The 20,394-nt window shown below is 38.7% G+C and overlaps 1 protein-coding gene across 11 annotated transcripts in view; it reads right to left on the bottom strand.

Annotated features, from left to right (window-relative positions):
- Positions 1–20,394, bottom strand: part of Dnm3 (dynamin 3) — a 453,602-nt gene that overhangs the window by 314,557 nt on the left and 118,651 nt on the right. For all 11 annotated transcript variants that reach the window (XM_021227897.2, XM_021227898.2, XM_021227901.2 and 8 more), the window contains exons 3-4: positions 18,505–18,654; positions 17,335–17,538 (exon numbers count right to left, since the gene is read on the bottom strand). In XM_021227897.2, the coding sequence (XP_021083556.1) occupies positions 17,335–17,538; positions 18,505–18,654 (354 nt within the window). The remainder of the gene's footprint in view (positions 1–17,334; positions 17,539–18,504; positions 18,655–20,394) is intronic.

Raw genomic sequence — 20,394 nt, 5'->3', positions numbered from 1 at the left:
GAAGACAGTTTTCATTTTCAAAGTCATCAGCTGGTATCATTCCATGTGTTACTACGTAAAATGTTAAGTACATAGTATAAGTTATTAAAAATCCACGATGGCAGTAGAGACTCAATCTTGCTCTGGTTCACTAGGGTAGTCCAGAGACAAACCAAGTGCTTTGAAATCGTAATGCCTCTGTGAAAGGAGGAGACATATACAAGAAAAAGAGGAAGGGAAAAGAGAAAGAGCAAAGAACAGACAGAATTAGTTCAAAAACAAGAAAATGTGTGTACAAAGTGTTTCTTTCAGACTGAGGCATGAAAAAGAAAAATGGCCGGCATACTCTTAGCCCTCCTGCTGTGTGTCAGCTGAACGTACTCCCTTCTTTTCCACTGGCACAGGGCTAAATTAAATTTCCAAGTCTCCTTTACAAATGAGTAGCAATGTTCCTTATGCTGTTCCTATCACTAAGATCAAGCTAAAGAGATATAAACAGAACTGGCATAATCCACTTTTTGAGTTGGTCTATATAATTTCCCACATCTGTTCCTAAATATTCTTTTGCTTTTGTCTTGCTGAATACAATCATAATGGGTCACTAGGTCTTTAAGGGTAGCAAGACGGATGGAGCCTGGATCTCTGAATGATACCATGAAGAAAACCATGTCTAGGATGATGGTACTTCTGCCTGAGTTACTTTTTGCTGTACATTGATAGGCACAGATACCTTTGAGGAGAAGAGCTGTCATAACGAACACCTGGCATTGAAAGGTTAAATGGCAGACAAACAAATACTGCAGGTTAGTTAGAAAGCTTGTCTGTGTTCTATAATAATTGTAGGCTGGGTACCTATGGTAAACCAGTACCTATGGGAAAGATCTACCTATAGGAAAGATCCAGAGTATTCATTTGTCTTGATTATTCCTTGTCACTTAAAACAAAGAATTTCAAAAACATAGTAGTTCATTCAAGAAATTTATCATTTGTAAATAGAAATAAGAATTAAAGAAATCTAAAAATTTGTGTTTGTTGGTCTTTTAAAAGTTCAGGTGTTTTTATGAGTCAAATAGTTGAAGAAAAGGAAAGTCAACTAAGAATTTTCCATTAAGCAAATCATCAATGATTTCTGCCTCAATTCATACAAGGATAATGGAATTCAGACATATACTTCTTGAGTGAATGTGCAGTGTGTGTGTGTGTGTGTGTGTAATGGTCATATCTATGGGGGTGTAATGCACATGTATTCACATGCATGTAGAGATCATGGGTTGAGGTCATATGTCTTCCTCCATCACTCTCCACCTTATATATTGAAACTGCATCTCTCACTTGAACCCAGAATTAGCTGATTCAGCTACTCTAGATAGCCAGCCTTCTGTAAGTATCTCCTATATCCAATCCCACTTTGTTGGGATTATGAGCAGGCTATCACACCCATTCAACATTTATGTGGGTATCAGAGGGTCTCATCTCTGGTCCTCATGCCATAAAGTTCATGGCAAGCACTTTATTCACTGAGCTGTATCTCCCCAGGCTTAGACACACCCCTCTTTCCTAAACTCTGGGAAACTGGACATGCTTTAATATGAAAATTGCTTCAGACAATGAGCAACATGTTTCACAGGACTGTGACAGTGAGAGAAGAAAAACAAAAAGAGCCATTTTCTGCTTGGTGGCTCTTTCCAGACTATGAGTAAGAGGGTACCATCCAAGGAGACATCATTAGTCATGCTTAATTCTGGAGACAGGCTAGCGTTTAAGGATGCTGAGACATTAGACTTTATAGAACAATGCATCAGATAAACAGGAGCCAAGAAGAGAAAAAGTTCCAGAAATTTTCACGGGGTTCTTAAAGTTCTTAAACGGTGGTATGGATTAGGTAAAATTCCATTTGGCTAGCAGGCAGAAGAAACTGTCTAGGATACTCTAAGCCAAATAACTCCCAGAGCTTTCATAGGAATGGGAGTCACTAAAGATCCAACCAGCAAACAGAGAGAGACAGACAGACAGACAGACAGACAGACAGACAGACAGAGGCAGAGAGAGACAGAGAGACAGAGTGCCTGTGGAAGATGGGATGCTAGAGACACTACATGGGTCAAACCCAGGAAATGATACTGCAGACCTTCCCTTTGGAAATACGAAAAATGTGCATTAAAAAAAATCCAACTGATCTAATACAAAGTTCAATACACTCTTAAAGAACACAATAAAATTCAGAACTCAAACAAATGAAAATCAAAGTATCTAATGTTTAGGGCTTGAGAGATAGCTCAGTGCTGAAAAGTGCTTGCTGCTCATGTATAGGGACCCATGTTTGGGTTCCAGCACCCATGTCAGGCAGGTCACAACTCCCTGCAACTCCAGCTCTAGGATATCCAACGCCCTCTTCTGGCCTCCAAGAACACCACACTCATGTGCACATACTCCTACACACATACATAAACATAATTTTTAAAACTAAATCTTTGAAAGAAATAAATCATACATAAACTCATATTAGAAAGCTTTGTATTAATTCCAAAATATTTAGAAATTAGGGAATAGATCCTGAAATAATCATGGATTATAAAAGAAGTCACAAAGAAAGTTTAGAATGCAAAAAGTCCTCAACTTACTATGGTTCAACTTAGAATGTTAAAAAAACATTTACTTATTGTGTATACTTATGTGTAGGTATTTGGCATCCACAGCAATATGTGTCTGTGACAGAAAAACCTTCAGGAGTTATTTCTCTACTTTCTCCATGTGGATCCCAAGGTCAGCAGACTGGGCAGCAAATGTTTTTACCCACTGAACCATCTCACCAACCCAAAGATGTTTAGACTCTATGATGGTACAAAGCAAAGCACATTGAGTAGAACCCATTATTCTGAATTTTACATTTTGAGCCTTTTCTGCACTAGGTATCTGTGGTACAATATATGGCTTGATGATACTTAGCAATGATAGAAATCTACAACTCCTGGCCTGCCAAGAAGTAAACAACTGGTCCTCAGCAGTATACTTTGGTGCTAAGCTGTGCTGTTCCAAATATTAAGTATGTTGGCAGCATTTACAAGTTTTATGGCATGTTCAACTTGTGCTGGCTTATCAGCATATAGCTTTATCATGTGTGAAGGATCACCTGCACTCTAAACTGAATAAACTAAAAAGAGCTCACCATGTTAGAACATCTGTTATATAGCTACACTAAAGCTTAGGAGATTTCAAATGCTGTTACATCTAAGAAAGATTTAAAACCAACAATCTAAGCTTCTAAAGAAATTAGAGGATAACAAACTAAACCCAAAGTAAGAAGTATAAGCATTAATAATAATAGTGGAAGTGGATGGAATCTGCTATAAATAAGTAATAGAAATAGTCAATTAAGTCAAAGGCTTATTCTTTGAAAAGATTGGTAACATTGTCTATTTTTACTCTTTTAACTCAACTTTTACTGTATCCTTCAGCCCAAGCAAGAAGGACAAATCAAGTGTATACAGTTGTGAAGAAAAGAGGGGTTATTTGTTTGTTTCTGTTTGGTTGACATAAGTGAAAGAAAAATTTTGTGCATAGCATGATTCTATATGTAGACTATTTCAGAACACCAGCATAATCTATGAGAGCTAAACAAATATATTAACATCACAGCTTACAAAAATAAGAACAAGATACAAAACTAACTCAGAGCCCTATACGTTATTGGTATTCAATAGTGCTATCCAACAAAAAGCATTAGAATGATGAAAATGTTCCCTGAGTGAAACTTATTAAGACAAATGCCATGTGAAATTGGGTGCCAAAAGAACAGCATTTTGATGGAGAAACTAATTTTGAAATTTTATTTGCTTTATACTAATTTAAATTTGAATAGCCTCATGTGGATAAAAGATACCATATAGGATGGTATTCCAAACAAAAAGTCAGTAAGCTTTTTTGTAGAAACTGAAAAACTGATTAAAATTTCAGATGAAAGTATAGCATATCTATTGTAAGTAATAATATTTATATGCATATAGATACAAATATACATAATCTGTTTCAAGCCTTGCTATAAAATTTTAGTAAGCACACAATGTAAAGCAAACACAGGAACAGCCACACAGACAAATAGAATAAAGCACTGAGTCTGGAATTATAGATAAAGTGTAATAATCCACCAATAAAATATCAAAAATATAAGACAAACATATCCATGGAACAAATATATCTGTGTACTTCAATGGAAACGGGATAATCTGATTAATACGAATGGGTCCCAGAACTGAGTCCCTGATCTTTCGCTCTACACACACACACACACACACACACACACACACACACACACACACACACAGGATCGCAGGACTAAATTTAAGCTAAAACTATAAAACTTCTAGGGGAAAAGCAAAGAAGAAAAATCTCTGTAAACTTAAGAGAAGATTCAAGAAAGTATGCACTGTGTAAGGAAAACTGATAAATTGAACATCAAAATTAAAATTTGTTCTTCCAGAGCTAAGGTTCAAGAATACAAAACAGTAAGCTACATAGTGAGAAAATGCATTCAAAATATATAGTGAAAGATTTTCACCAAAATGAATTTTGAAAACCTTGTAACTTAATTCTAAGAAGACAACACTTTAGTTTAAACTTTTAGTTTAAAAATAGACAAAGGAGTTACGAGTGTAAGTCAGGGAGAACTTGCTTAGAAAATGTGTGTTTTATCCCCAGCACAGTGAAACAAATAAGTAGGCAAAAGAGAGAAACAAGTGGTCAAAAGGCTGGAATAGACATTTCATTAAAAAGTAAATACAAATGATGAACAATGACACAGAATGACTCTCAGCATCACAAACCAGGGAAAGGCAAGGCAGTACCACCCCAGGGCATTCAAAAGATAGCAAATGAAACTCGCAAGGTCAAATGTCAGCCAGCAGGTGGGATGTGCGACCTCTCACTGGGTGTCCATTCAGTGGGACTCTTCAGAGGTTGATGTATGTTCCTGCAGGAATCTCTTTCTTGGTTCTTTTCCAATGTGGAATAAGATATGTGAGCACAGAAACGCTGCACACTGATATTCATGCCAGCTTTATTTGTGACCATCCAAAACTGGAAATAGTCTAAAGCTGTAGTCACAGACAAGCGCATCAACAAAACGCCATGCACACACAGGGTAACACAACTCCACAACTCAGAAACATGAAGAGCAGAAGCCTGCATCAGTGTGAAAGGATCTCAGGAGAAAGCCAGACATAAGGAGTGCTGATGTATAACCCCACTTCAGCTAAAGTCTAGAAAGTCAGATCTAATTAACGAGGACAGAAAGCAGTTTCTATGGTGTCCTGGGGCCAAGAGTGGGGTGGGCTAGTTGAGACTGATGTTAACACAAGGGAACCTTTGTGGATGATGGAAATGCTCCCCAGCTCAGTTGTGGTGGACAGAACATGAACAAGCCCTTGTCAAAACACATTGGACTTCACACTTATAATGTACACCTCCCTGTGTGAGGCTCTGGTCTGCAGTAGCCTCAATTAACCCAGAAAAGTTGAGAAAAAGAGAGAGAACTAGGATGGTAGAGATAGTATTACATGTCTATCAAAAGGAACAAAGAAAACAGATTTAAGAGCTAAGCCTAAGAGAAATCTCTGGGCACCATTGTTTGTGTGTAGAAGTAACTAGAAGCAGATAGTGAAGAAACAAAGAGCCTGCCTGCAAAGTCTTTAGTTTGTATGAGAAGCAGGCAGGTACTGAAAGCTACATTTCTCTCAAGAAGGCAAGAACCATCATTTCTACTTCAGCTGTGTCATAAAGAAAAATGAGCAAGGCAGAGACTCTGAAAGATTTTTTCTCCCTTTTTTTTTTTTTTTTTGGTTTTTCGAGACAGGGTTTCTCTGTATTGTTTTGGACGCTGTCCTTGAACTTGCTCTGCAGACCAGGCTGGCCTCGAACTCACAGAGATCTGCCTGCCTCTGTCTCTCGAGTGCTGGGATTAAAGATGTGTGCCACCAACACCTGGCTGACATTTTTTTTTTTAATGCCCAAGTTCACATAGCCATTAAGTGGGATAGCCAAAATTCAAACATGGCAACATGGCTCCTTGGTTTGTTCTATTAACCACTGGCTCTGCTTTCATGTGTAATTCCTATGTTGTTATGGTTTCTTTAATGTACATACTTATTAAGGCCAAGTTACCTGGGAATGTGTCTGCTATTTTAGCAGAAGAGACTGTGCTTTCGTTCCAGCACGCTGCTGCTTCCTGGCCTTGCCTTCTTGCCAACGCTTTCACTGCCCGTCTTGAACCATCTTTGCTGTCACCAGATGACCCCAACACACTACCTTCTGGTCTGAATACCCACTCTCACTTCCTTCTCGCCTTCATTCAACCCTAGTTCTTTTCTTTGTGCCTTATGGGTGACAGTGCCACAAAGTCCTGGATTGAGAAAAGAGCTGATATTGAAAAATTATTTCTTTTTTTTTTTCAAGTCAAAACCTTCCTGGTGCACAGAAAAACACTGCTTGGTGCTTAACATCTTCTGGTCATGGCACCTACTATTCCTCCTCCTTACTGTTATCCACTAAATGCCTCCACAGTCAGCATCAACACACACACACACACATGTTTAATGAGGGTTTTAGCATGCTAATATTCCTCACCACTCTCAGTTCCGCCACTATCGAGGCGGGCTGCTATGTACGAAGATGATTTGCACAGTTCTCTGCTGTCTCAGTCTTTGAGGCCTTCCACTCAATATTTCACCGGCATGCCCTTTAGGCACCTCCCACTTCCACAACCACATGCTACATGGGTATAACCTGGAATTGTCTTACCTGTAAATCACAAGTGCTAGCTAGCATTCTACTCTCTAAACACAGTTCCTAGTCTCCAGTTCCTGTGCTCTTTATAGAAATCCACTGTTGTGGTCCACTGTCACCCAGAACCTCTGCCCTGAAATACTTCGTTTCCCTAAAGCTTACCAATCTGTTTTCAGCTTCAATTCCCTTGTTTCTTTCAAAGACTCACAGTTCATGTCTCAAACTACTTTTACAATATCCTCAGTTTGTTTGCCCACATTATTATCCTTCTAACCTTTGGGGGCAAAATTCTGCCCCCAAAGCTATCCAAATACTTCCCCTCAATCCTACTTACTGTTCCTTGGTGTCTCAGGGAACTGTTGAAGTTTGGTGCAAATGGTTTTACCCTTCCACAGTAGCTGTTCAACACAGTTCTCCTCAGATGTCTACACTCCCTCCATCTCCCATCCTCTGGATCCACCCTCAACCCAAGTTCTAAGCTTATAGCCTTTCCTGATGCCTATAATAAGGGTTTGGGGTCTAGCTGCACACATACTCTCTTATTTAGCACATCTCTGTTGGGTGGGGAAAGTTTTACTATCCATAGCACACAGCAAGCACTCAAAAACTCTTGGAAAGGCAGAAAAGAGTGAGCAAGATGAGAAGGTGGGAGAGAGGGGAAAGGGGGGAGAATAGAAAAGAGATCTGGAAAACCAGGCAAGGAAAACTCAGAATATATGTATATATATGCATATATATATACATTATATACATATATATAATGAGTTGTAGGTTGATCGGTATCAGTTTTGGTCATGTTTTATATATGCTGCTAAGAAACAACTACATGTATCTACTTTGGTTATAAGGGATGACTTGCAGAATGCTTTCATAGAAACATTTGAAAGAATTTCTATATTAATAGGAATGTTAGAAAACACATGATCCTATCAAAATCTAAGAGTAAGGTGTAATTGTACAGGCAATTATTAGCTGGCTTACTTTCAGTTTCTCTCTCTCTCTCTCTTTCTCTCTCTCTCTCTCTCTCTCTCTGTCTTTCTCTGCTACGTGTGTGTGTGTGTGTGTGTGTGTGTGTGTGTGTGTGTGTGTGTGTGTGTGTGTTTGAGTGTGTGTTCCAGTCCTGGTGGTTGAACCTATTCCCTCCAGCAAGCTAAGCATGCACTCTCCCTAAGCAATAACCCCAGCTCTCTTTACTTCTTTTGTGGTTTTCTTCCTTTGTCATTTTTAGATAAGGTCTCCCTGACCAGCTCCAGCTGTCCTTCAGTTCATTCTGTCACTGTCACCCAGGCAGGTCTTGAACTTACAACCCTCCTGCCTGAGCCTCCAATTAGTTGGGCTTACTAACCTGTGCAACCAGGCCCAGTTTTAGCTGTATTTTTATTTGACTTTTGAAAAAAGAAAGCACTGACGACACAATTATTCTGTAATTCTAAGATCACCTTAATTAATTGCTTCCAGTTTGTGGAGTAAAGCAACACACCTACACATCACTGTAAATACAGGTTCTGAGAAAATAATTCATGTTACTAATTTTCAGTTAAATCAACAGAAAGGGAGAAATATATTTTAAGCTTTTTCCCTTCCAGTCTTTCCTGTGGGTAGTGTTCCTTTTCCTACATTAAGTTTCTAGAATCCACAGTCACTCACATGTCTCTACAGTGACCCCCTGTGGCAAAGCAGTGAATGTGCTATTTGTAACCCATATCTTCCTGACTGGCCTTACACAGATAATAACAGGGTCCATTGCACATTTACATTGTCAACATGCCTCCACATTTTGCTTCTTTTTTCTTATTTTTAAAATAATCCAAATCACTCTCTGTCTCTCTCTGTCTCTCTCTGTCTCTCTCTGTCTCTCTCTCTCTCTCTCTCTCTCTCTCTCACACACACACACACACACACACACACACTCTCTCAAACTCTAAAACATATAAACATATTCATGTTTTATGGCCATGGCCATCTTATTTACATTATTTAATTTTTTGACAAGAACTTTACTATGATATGTCTTAGCTTTCTGTTGTTTTGATAAAGCACTGACCAAAAGTAATCAGGGGGAGAAAAGTGTTTATCATCATCAAGAGAAACCAGGACAAGGAACTCAAGGCAGGAGCTTGAATGGCAAACCACAGAAGAACGCTGCTTACTGGTTTGCTCCCGGGCTCAAGTAGAGCTGCATTTCTTAGACAGCCCAGGCCTGCCAGCCTAGTCACAGTACTTCCTACAGTGGGCTGGGTCTTCCTTTGCAATCGAGGAAATGCCCCACTGACAGCATGCCTGTAGGCCAATCTGATGGCGGCCGTTCCTCAGCTGAGGCTCCCTTGTCTCAAGTATGCTGAACTGACAACATAGGCTAGCCAGCAACTCTAATTAATATCCAAAGCTTTTTTTGTTTCTTGTCCTTTATTTTTGTGTTACCATTGTTGTGCATGTGAGTGTGTGCGTGCATGTGTCATAGTGTGCGAGTAGAGGGTCAGAAGACAGCTTCTAAGAGTTGGTTCTCTCATTCATCTTGCATTTGAGGAACACACATTGAGCCATCCTGCTAGTCTTCTGGGAGGAAGATCTTCACTGCACTTAATTAGATTTATACCGAAGATGATCTAGCTATTTCCAAATGGACTGACTGATAATATCAGGTTAACAAATTTATCTGAATTGTATAGGCATGAAACACAAATAGCATGAAGTAAAACACGTGAAGTAAATACCTACAATGTAAAGTAGCACCAGCATTAAAATGTCAGATGACTCTGAAATGGGAGTTCACATGAAAATGTAAGGCCTTATGTTTTTATGACCCTGATGTATATAGAGAAAATACCTGATTATTTTTACTTGTTCAAGACTAGCCAATGTTCAACATTCAAGGATGAATACCTAGACAGAGGTGATATGGACAATCTTTCTAAAACCATAAACCTTTTTATTTTAGCCAATATTCTTAGCACCTTATTCATTTGTAAAAGAAAAAAATCTTACTTTATAGCTTTCAATCACTTTGGAAATAATCTCAAAAGTGAATTCTTAAAGTGAAATTATGTTACATATATTATTTTTCCTTAAAAAGCAATACATAGCCATACCTATTAATTTAATATCAGTGTTATTAATTGATATCTATAGGGAGAGATGGGGGAAAGAAGGAAGGAAGGAAGGAGATAGATAAGGACATACCTTGATAAACTAAGCAAAACTAGCCTCCTGCCTAGCTAAGTAAAGTCAATTCTTGCCTAATTTGCAAATTATCTCAAGAGAAAATGGCTCCCTCTTTGACAGCCAGAGACCTAAAGCGCTTTATGGGCTGATTTTATATCCCAGGAAGACGTGTAGCCATGCTCGATTCAGAAATGAAATTCATTAGTTTGTGAGATAAATCACCATGAAAAGAGTCTCCAGATCCACCTGCCTCCCTGTAAGGCCTTTGAGCAGCCCTCTATAGAGATGACTAGCTTGCAAGGTAATACTAAAATACTGATGTGCTCCAAAGATGAAAAAGGCACTTCAAGTAGAGAACTTGTGTTCAAGTAATAAATCAGTACCGCCATAAAACATGCTGTCTCTTAATGATGAATTGCCCCACTTAAGGTGTAGCTGAAACTATAAAACACAGTTGCCCAGTGTGAACAGAAACACACGCTGAACAGCAGGGCAAACATAGTGTTACTATTATACAACCATTAAAACCTATCAAGAGAGATGGTCTTAAGCCATCATAAATAAAGTGATTTTTAAAGGTACCTACCTACTAATCAATCTTTGATCCTCCATCATCTGTATCCATATCTCACTGTTCATAGTGTTACATGGAAAGACAATACAACCTTCTCCTGTAACCAGAACATGCACAGGCACGCTGGATCTCACCCCCACTTCCCTGAATCAAGCACTTACCTTGTCTACTTATCCTGCCTTTATCTTCTCTGTATTTAACCCATCGCTGTCTCTCTTGTCAGTCATCCCACCATCAACACACAAGGATGCTGTAACATCTCCTGTCATTGGAAATGTCTCCTAATCATTCACCACCTCTGCTGCTTCACTCGGCCTCCTGTCCACAGTAAAACCTAAAAATGCCAACTGTAGTTCCCGACTCTACTTCCTCAAGTTTAACTTTCCTTGAAACTAAGGATGTTTTCCTACCAAACCCTTCTTGTCGATATCACCAAAGACTTTTATGTGTCAAATTCAATGGCCAGCTCTCCAGTATCAACTACATTAACAGAGAACCTAAAATTCTAGTGTGTATACCAAGATTAGAGATAGTGATGACATGAGGCCATGTCTTTCTTTATTTTATTTTGTTTTGTTTTGTTTTTTGAGACAGGGTTTCTCTGTGTAGCTTTGGAGCCTATTCTGGCACTCACTCTGTAACCCAGGCTGGCCTTGAACTCACAGAGATCTACCTGCCTCTACCTGACATGAGGCCATTTCAATGTTGCTTTCTTTCTGTTTACCACTGAATTCTCTAAACCAATCAGTGGGAGTGAATATAGAACGATGAAGGCCACTCACACATGGAATCATCTCCACAGCACTCTGGACAGTTTAAATCCACAGTTGAACATAAATTGTGAAGATTTGGTCAAAGAAGAGAAGCAAAGAAATATGGTACCCTCTCTTTTATGTCTTTTGGATGAATGCAGGGCACTTCATTATATCATTAAAAAATGACACCACCCTACAGCTATCAACACCCATGTTCTACTTCTAACTGTGTTATTGGGTCTCCTCACAGTTTCTGAGCTGTAGACCTAGCTGACCTACCTATGATATAACTCTCTTTAACCTCCCTATATAGAATTTGACAAAACCAACATCATCCTTCTTATAGATTTCTTCATCTCAGCTTCTAGAATACAATGCTGACTTGTCTCTCTGCCACTTCTCCATGACTTCTATGTCTCTCCTGTCACTAGAGGTCTTCCAGTCTCCTTCTTTGGCCCTCCTGTTTTTCTCTATATACATTCATGTCCTAAATAATGACAGCTGAAAGCTCAAGACTTTAGCCATTACCTGAATGACTCCTTAGGCCTGTTGTAACAAATGGGTGACTTAAAACAATAGTAATCTGTTGTCCTGAAATTCTGGAAAAGTAAGTTAAAAGTTAAGATGCCAGCTATGTCATAGTCCCTCTAAAGTCTCTAAATCAAAATACCAGGTGTACCACAAAGCCCCTAAATCAAGATGCCAGGTGTTTCACATTCCCTCTAAAGTCTCTAAAGGAAGAATCTTTCCTTGTCTTCTACCAACGTCTTATGGCTCCAGTCATCCTTTTGCTATGACAACTCCATCCTGTCTCCATCTCCATTGGACCTCCTTCCCTGCCTCATTGTGTCTCAAATATCCTTTTCTTTGTCTCTATAACGATATAAGTCATTGCCCTTCAGGACCTACCCTAAACCCAAGATTGTCTCAAGATCCTTAATTACATTTAAGATACGCATACTACTTACCATGTTTCTTTTACAGATGTGTCTGTTTTTAACATGATAGTGCACATAATTTATAATTAACTTCTCAATATAAATTAGCTAAGCAACTATATATTTGAATATCCTTCAGTCATACTTTAATAAAAATGGCCTCTACATGTCAAATAGTCTTAATTTAGTATAAAGTAAAACTGTCTAAAATAGACTACCTACCCCCAAAATACTGTATACTTTTGTACCTTGGTATATGTTGTTCTAGTTCAGATGTCCTTGAATAAAGAATAGTTCCTTGTGGTCTAAATAGGTCAACATTTTTAGTTATCCAAGAACAAATTTTTAGAAAAGATATATATGGCATGGTGAGGAGAGACTGCTTACATAGCCAAGCAAATCAACTCTGAGGGCCAACGGGGGAACAGATGTCACAACCAGACTGTCCTTGCCATGTAACTCAGAGGCCTCTGCATGGAAAGCTCCTGGCTATTGAAATTGTGCAGAAAGAAGGATGTCTGTGGGAATGCTGGAGTAAATACCTCTGCAAAGGCCATTCTTCCTGAGGCACTAAGAAACAACATTGCCAAAAAATGCTCAAATCAACGTTTTCAAATCTGGGTAATTAAAGACAGGCTTGCAAAGATCTGAAGGGCATTTATCCCATAAAAACAGATGAATCTCAATAAAAAACAACAGGATGGGTGGTGTATCAACCTGCACTAGTGCCATCCCTGACTCCCTGCTTTGTGTTCATCTTGAAAACCAAACCTCCATCGACAGAGTGAAAACTGGAATCTCAGTGAGCCTGGATGAGGCAGATTGAGCAAGAAGTACCAAAAATACAATTCCAAAACAATTGCCATTATCTAACCTGTAGAACAATTCCCTAAAACTTGCCATTTGTGTAGCTTTTCCTAATTTGACCTGACTAGGAGCCTACTTGCTGTGGAAGAACTCTATCCCCAGGAAATATTTGTCAAAACCATCAGTGGCAATTATTTAACACTGTAGCTGCTTCAGGGCAGTAAGAACAAGTGGGGCAAAGAAGCAGCTAACCAAAAGCCTGAAATTTGGGATGAGGTGTTCACTGGGGCACATAAGCATAATCATAACAGAAATGGAAAACCTTACATTTTCACCTATCTGGGCTCTGTACTAGCAGGGAGTGCAGCGAGAGGTAGGTCTGTACACTAGGAGCGCTGGTGGCATACAGAGGGAGGCCTCCAGTAAATGCCGGGCTATGAGGCATTTGCTGACATAAGGCAACTGCTGTAGAGTCATTAGCCATCTGTGAAGGGAACTGAGCCATACTGGAGTGGCTGCATACAGCAGAGAACATAGGTTCAGGAAAAGTACTAACTAAACAAGTAACATCTGCAACAAAAATCTAGGGAGGCAGGGGGGGCAGAATCTGCCCCCAGAGCTGCCAATTACACTACTCAGCATCTCATCCTCAACAACAAAAATAGATATGAAGACATTATGACTCATACACATGAAAACAACCAGCTAATAAAAATTATCTCTGAAGACATCCAGACATTAATATTAACAAAGACTACTGTAATTCAAAGGACAAAGGGAGTCATATTTGCAAAGCTAGCAGAAGGCATGATAAGGTATTTTGCCAAATATGGGGTTATCAGTAGAAGGATTTTGTGTGTATGGAGCTGGGAGTTGAACCCAAGGCCTAATGTATACTGGTCAAGTTCTCTGCTACTGATCTAAACCTCCAGCAGAACGTGTGGACAGGGCATAGCCTATGTTAAAAGGATGTATTCGTACTTTCATTCTTTAGGAGGCAAACTATGTGCAAACACTAATAATGGTTTGTTTGCTAAAAGTTAATCTTTGTCCTAGATGTCATCCGAGTGACTGGCTACAGAGAAATGTGAGACTAGGTATCCTTGGTGTCTGTGAACCACCATTACCATCCTATCGCCTCCCACTGCTACTCCATGCTAAGTGGGGAGATGAAATAGAGAAAATAGCCAGCATGATAAATCCCAGAGGCAAGACTGACCAGAGGGATGGGACAAACTTTGGAATGACTTTCCTCTATCTATATGATCTGCTGTCTAAAGACCAGATAGGAGATAGACATTTTAGATGCTAATCCACTGTCTTCTCAGATTTTGGGCTCTCTGAAACAAAAACAAAAGCACAAACTAAAAATTCAATTCCTGTTTTTTGCCTATGTGATAGTCAGGCCACTTAAGGGGAATCAAATAGAATCTCTGTATATAAAAACTCTGAATAATTATCATAAAAGTTCACCACAGAGATTCCATAGCCAATGCGAATAGACTAAAGACTCAACAAACATCAATATAGGTCACTTGAGATTGTTCTCCCTGATCTGAAAAAAGAGTGGAGTGAGATAGAGAGTCAGAAATCCATGGGGATTATCAAGCACACCACCAACTGATGCATAATGGGAGTCTCAAAAGAAGTGAAGGAAAACATGCGGGCAGCAGTTGAAGAAATGTCTAAAGAATTTCTAAAAGCTAATGGAAATATTTATATACACATCCAAGAGGTTCAGGGAACTTCAAGATAACTCGGCAACATCCATAACTGTACACATAAAATCAACTTATGTCTTAGTTAAGGTTACTAATGCTGTAATGAAAAGCATGACCAAAGGCAAACGAGGGAGGAAATGGTTTATTTGGCTTATGATTCCACGTCACTCACTGTTTGTCATCAAAGAAAGTCAGGCAGGAGCTCAAACAGGGCAGGAACATAAAGGCAGGAGTTGATGCAGAGGCCATGGAGGGAAACTGCTTCCTGGCTTGTTCCTCAAGACTTGCTTTGCCTGCTTTCTTATAGAATCTAAGACCACCAGCCTTGGGATGGCACCTACAATGGGATGGGCCTTCTCCATCAATTTCTAATTAAGAAAATGCCCTACTAGCTTGCCTACATGCACAACTTATGGAGGCATATGCTCAATTAAAGTTCCTTCCTCTCCATTGTGCTAGGTTCACATAAAACTAGTCAGCACCACTTATCAGAGACGAAAAGTCTCATGAAGACAGCAAAGCATACCTACATCTTTATTGACTCTTACAAGAAGCACAGCTGAGTTTGGAAGGCAAAGGTATAAATAATAGTTATGTAATAATAGAAATAAATGTCAACTGGGAATTCTCTTTCAAAGTTAAAAAGTGAGACACTCCCAGTTGAACAAAATATGAGTGACTGTCTTACTAGAAGACCTGTCTACAATGCATTCTAGTCCTCAGAGAAAATGCTAACTCAAATCCTCACAACAAAATAAATGTAAAGTATTACTAGTTGGATAGCCAATATACATTTGTTTTATTGCTACTTGTAACACTTTTTACCATATCTTATTTGGAAGACCCCATATAGAAGAACAGTTATATATTTATGTTGGTGAGTATATAATATACAACATCTTGAAGTGTCTAGAAAATACTACTATTGCTATCAAAAAGCAACAGAGTTCATTGCACTGTCAAAATTAAGTTGACACTGACCCAAAGAAAGTTGCTATAATTTAATTTTAAGAGTATTCTTAGCACTAAGAAAATAACTTCAAAGACAGGTAAATGAATGACAAGAAACTAAAGTGATACACTGGAAACTGGATTGTGATACAAAATAAGACATTATCAGAGCATCAAAGACATAGAATATAATATGAAAAGACAAAGTAATACATAGATTCAAGGCTATGAGTAATGGCACCGAATTTAAATAAATTTAAACACTCTGGGCAAAAGGCAGACATTAACAAAATGAATTTTATTATTCCCTTAAGACTTGTGGATCATCCAAAAAGAATGTAAGGGGTAGAAGACAGGCAGAAGTGCTTGACAATGCCTTCTTCTAAGCACAGCACAGCCATGGCAAGTCTTCTTGGCTTCAGATATATTGGGCATATGGCCTGCCTGAGATCATCTCTAGCAGCTCAGAAATTCTGCCAACAAAAACAATCCACTCACTGCCAAATTGTTGAATGTAGAGTCTACTAACCAATGGATCCCAATCCTGCAGATGTATCAGCTTGTCAGCGTTCCACTCTCAATGAGCAAGAAACAGATAGCCATCATGTGTTTGACAGAGGTCTCTAGTATCCAAGACAGAGACCAAGGCAACCAGAAAGCAATGGCCACTAAGATTTAGTGGAGTGTAGAAGATTCTGAAAAGTTCTGATTAATCCTCAATCATTGCACTCATGAAACTAAGAGCAGGCTGCTATTTGTAAACTATAAAAATAACATCCATTAAATAAGAGAATGTTCTTGTGATTTCAACATTTCTATCATAAATGAGTTAGAGGAGAGAAGGCAAATGTGTAAAACAAATAAGACTGAGAAGTGGATGTTAGAAGAGAAAAAGTTCAAAGGAGAAAATAAAAAATAGGAAGAATTAAAAACATAGTAAATAAATGAGGACAATTAATCATAACAAATGTTAGAAGTCCTAGAGTTGAGGACCATGCAACTCTGTATTGAGACCACGCATCTGAGAGCCTTTTGATTATTTCTTTAGACACACACACACACACATACACACACACACACACACACACACACACACACACACACACACACACACCAAGGTGTGCCAATAAAGTCTTTGAAGAGAAATTGTCATTTTTCAACTCAGAGAAAGGGAAAATTAAAACATCAGCATAAGGAAGAGACTTTTCAGGATTCTAACATACAAATAAGAAAAAAACCCTGGTATTATAATATATATCAAATAAATACAGCCTAAATAATATGCTGTGGTTTTTAACATTTCCTATTTTCAAGAAATAGTAAACAAAAGACAATAGAAAGTATTCTAACAGAGACATTTGGGTAACTCCTATAATAACTAAGTAAATGGAATTCTGCTATTGTAGAAATTTATTTTATTAACTTTTAAAAATCAGCATTCTGAGATTGAAAGTGCCTGCGTTCTTGGATTTCACTGAATATTAATTTTAGTCATGTGGCATTTGACTGTATTCCTTAGCTATTCTTCTTTTGGCACCTGAAATATAAAATATTTACCAACATTAACCTTGTGAAATTAAGTCATGAGAATTGGAGCTACCTGTAAATATGACCAAAAACCCTTGCCACCTTGCAATGATTCTTTCTCATCATACTGGTCACACACTCACCTTGAGGATCAACTTCTTTAGCTAGCTTCAGTGCATCCGAGTTTGCAAGATCGGTGTTGGCTGGAGTGACAGCCAAGATCAGACAGTTCTCCCTCGTGATGAACTGCATGATCATATCTCTGATCTGATACTCAATATCTGGGGGCTGGTCTCCTACGGGCACTTTCGTTATCCCAGGTAAGTCGATTAGCGTTAGATTTAACACTGTGTGGGAAAGAATGGGAGAGTCTTACAAATACCTTCCATCCAAAAGATACCCATAAGGCTATCAAAAAGACACCCTAGATGGCTGCATCAGCTTCCACTTAGCTCAGCTCTACGTGTTGTGTATGTGGATGGCTCTATCACAAGTGAGAAGGAAAGGCATTGAATACAAAATGGGTTTGCTAGTTTTCTCTATTTTTACATGATTGAGCTAAGCCAAATGATCATCTTAACATACTCTGAAAGGCATTGATTTACATGCCTACCAGTTTGCTGAGAGAGCTGTCATCCCTTCGCTGTCATAATGAGGCAGCTATAATTAAAACACCCAACAATACATGCATATGCTGTCTGAGGTTTTGAACATTGCCTTCAAATGGTATAAAAATTCTCAGGGTAACAGTTGCCCTTCCCCTTCAAAAGCATCATATGTTATTTCCAGAAGGTTAGCCACTTAGCCTGTGGGGAAGCTGTGAGCCATTTGTGGTGCTTTATTTCGGAGTGAGTGGGCTATACAAGCAGTCAGTGGCAAGGTGATACCAGCCCAACCTGACTACTGTCTCCTGGGTGTGGATACCAAGTGCCTACATGAATTTATGATGACTGTGATAAAAATCACACTTGGTTCCCCCGGGATAGGATAAATAGAAATGTAAAATGGCTACAAGGAGATCAACAGGAAGGACTCAACCATATACCTCTAAATATTTTGGCAAAGACTAAATAAAGACAATAATAATAATAATCATGTGCCCACCTTCTGATGTACTGAAAGTTCATAATAAAAAATGAAAATTTTCTCAATTCTCAAGTCAATTCTGGATGTTATCAGTCACTCTCCTCCTGCTTCTCTCCACCACCCAACATCCCGGAGACCCACACTATTCACATGTTCTACAATGAATGTGAATTTGTCTAGTGAGTAATGTCTGAGGAGACTCATTCAAATTTAAATATTACACTTACCATGTGGAGAATAGACTCGGAGGTTAATGGGTATAGAAGAGATACCCTTATTCATTCCTGTCACTCGGTCTGTTTCTGCTTCAATCTCATGGCGAACTTCATCAAAATCTGTAAATTTTTTTCCTTTGCAATGTAGAAATTCTGCATATTCTAAAACAAACAAAAAACAAAGAAATTCAAGCATTTATGTCAAGGAAACAATATCTTAATTAAGAACAACTCAAATTACCCATGTTGTTCCTCAGCTAACAAAACAAGTCAGTAGTTACTAATACTGATAATTCTCTAAAAATATCAAATTTGCTAAGTTTCAGATAAGAATTAAGTCCTATACCTGTCCTTATGCCACCAAGTCTACCAAATGATAAAATACAATTGTGGCTGGTTAAATGACAAAACAAAAAATGGTACCCTGTTATTAAAGACTGTAGGTCTGGGGTATGAAAACACCCACCTACTAACCATTTCATTAGGATGGAATGCTGTCTTACACAAATACATCTTCAGAAGCTAGGTAACTTATAAATAGCATTTGCTCAGTTCTTTTTAAATGAAGTGTTTTAGGGTTAGCAACATACTATTCAAACTATCATATCAACTTGTATAAGTAGAAATTTTTCTTAAGAAAAAATAGACACAATATTAGATCAAAAGTATTGGCTGCTGACCCGAGCTAGTGAGAGATCACTGACTCAGGTCTGACAAATGGGGAACCAATATAAGACCAAACTGGGACAAAATATGAGGCCACTGGCAGTGGGTCCAAGATCTAACACTGATGCACAAACTGACTTAGTGGAGCCCATTCTATATGGAGAGATACATTGCCCAGCTTAGACACAGGAGTATGGAGGTGGAGAGTTGGCTTGGCCCTGCCTCAACTAGATGATAGAACAGATTTCGACTTCCTAGAGGAGGCCTTACCCTCTCCGTGGAGTAGATGGGAAGAGGGGAGTGGGGGGGAGTGAGAGGAGAGAAGGGAGAGGAAACTGGGATTGGAATGTTAAAAAAACTAATAAATGCAATAAAATAAAATATTTACAAAAAAAGTATTGGCTGCAATAAAAAAATTACTATGCAGACAGAAGAAAGAATCCTAAAATAACTGTATAAATAACAAAAAAGGAGAGAGGTTGTTTGTTTGATTGTTGGTTGACATTTTGTTTCCATTTATTCCATTTTTTGAGGCAATATCTGGCTACATAGTCCGGGCTGATCTGGAATTTGCTATGTAGCCCAGGCTGGTCTCAATCTCCTGCCCTGGCCTCCCAAGTACTGAAATTGCAGAGGCATGCCACTGCCTCCAAACTGCCACTTCTAGAGATACCTATGAAAACAGAACTTTACAATAGTCATAACAGTAAGCAATTTGGAGCAGATATGTTTATTTCTCCAAGTTGAAGAAATGCTCCATCAAACATACAATAAAGATGAGCATCTTGGTCTCAATGGATAGTTGAAGCTAGGACTGGCAGCCTTTCTACATTCCTTGCCATAGACATTGAAAATCCACCCAAGAAAATTGGGCAAAGCCAAGGGGTACATTGTTTTAGAGAGTGACCCCTCTTCATCAGGCACCATAGCACTGACTCGCGGAGACACGTTGTATCACAAAGTTAACACAGGTTTTGTGGAGGAGGTACTAGTCTGTAGTCTAAATGCTAGGACATGAGAGATAGAGAACTGAAGTGGAGGAGGAACAGAGTGCTGAAGTGTAGGAAGAATTTCATGCCATACAGGAAGAAAGACGAAATCAGAATCTTAACTGTGTCAACATGTACTCACTCATATATGGATTCTAGATATGGATCAGGATAGTGCCAGTCTGCACTTCCACAGATAGAGAGTCTGGGAAACAGAAAAGAACCTAAAAGATATGCATATATGCAT

The sequence above is a fragment of the Mesocricetus auratus genome, unplaced genomic scaffold, assembly GCF_017639785.1.
Source record: "Mesocricetus auratus isolate SY011 unplaced genomic scaffold, BCM_Maur_2.0 Super-Scaffold_100676, whole genome shotgun sequence".
NCBI classification, from domain to species: Eukaryota; Metazoa; Chordata; class Mammalia; order Rodentia; family Cricetidae; genus Mesocricetus; species Mesocricetus auratus.
Note: the sequence above shows the minus strand (reverse complement) of the source record. Positions and strands in the feature narration are given on the sequence as shown.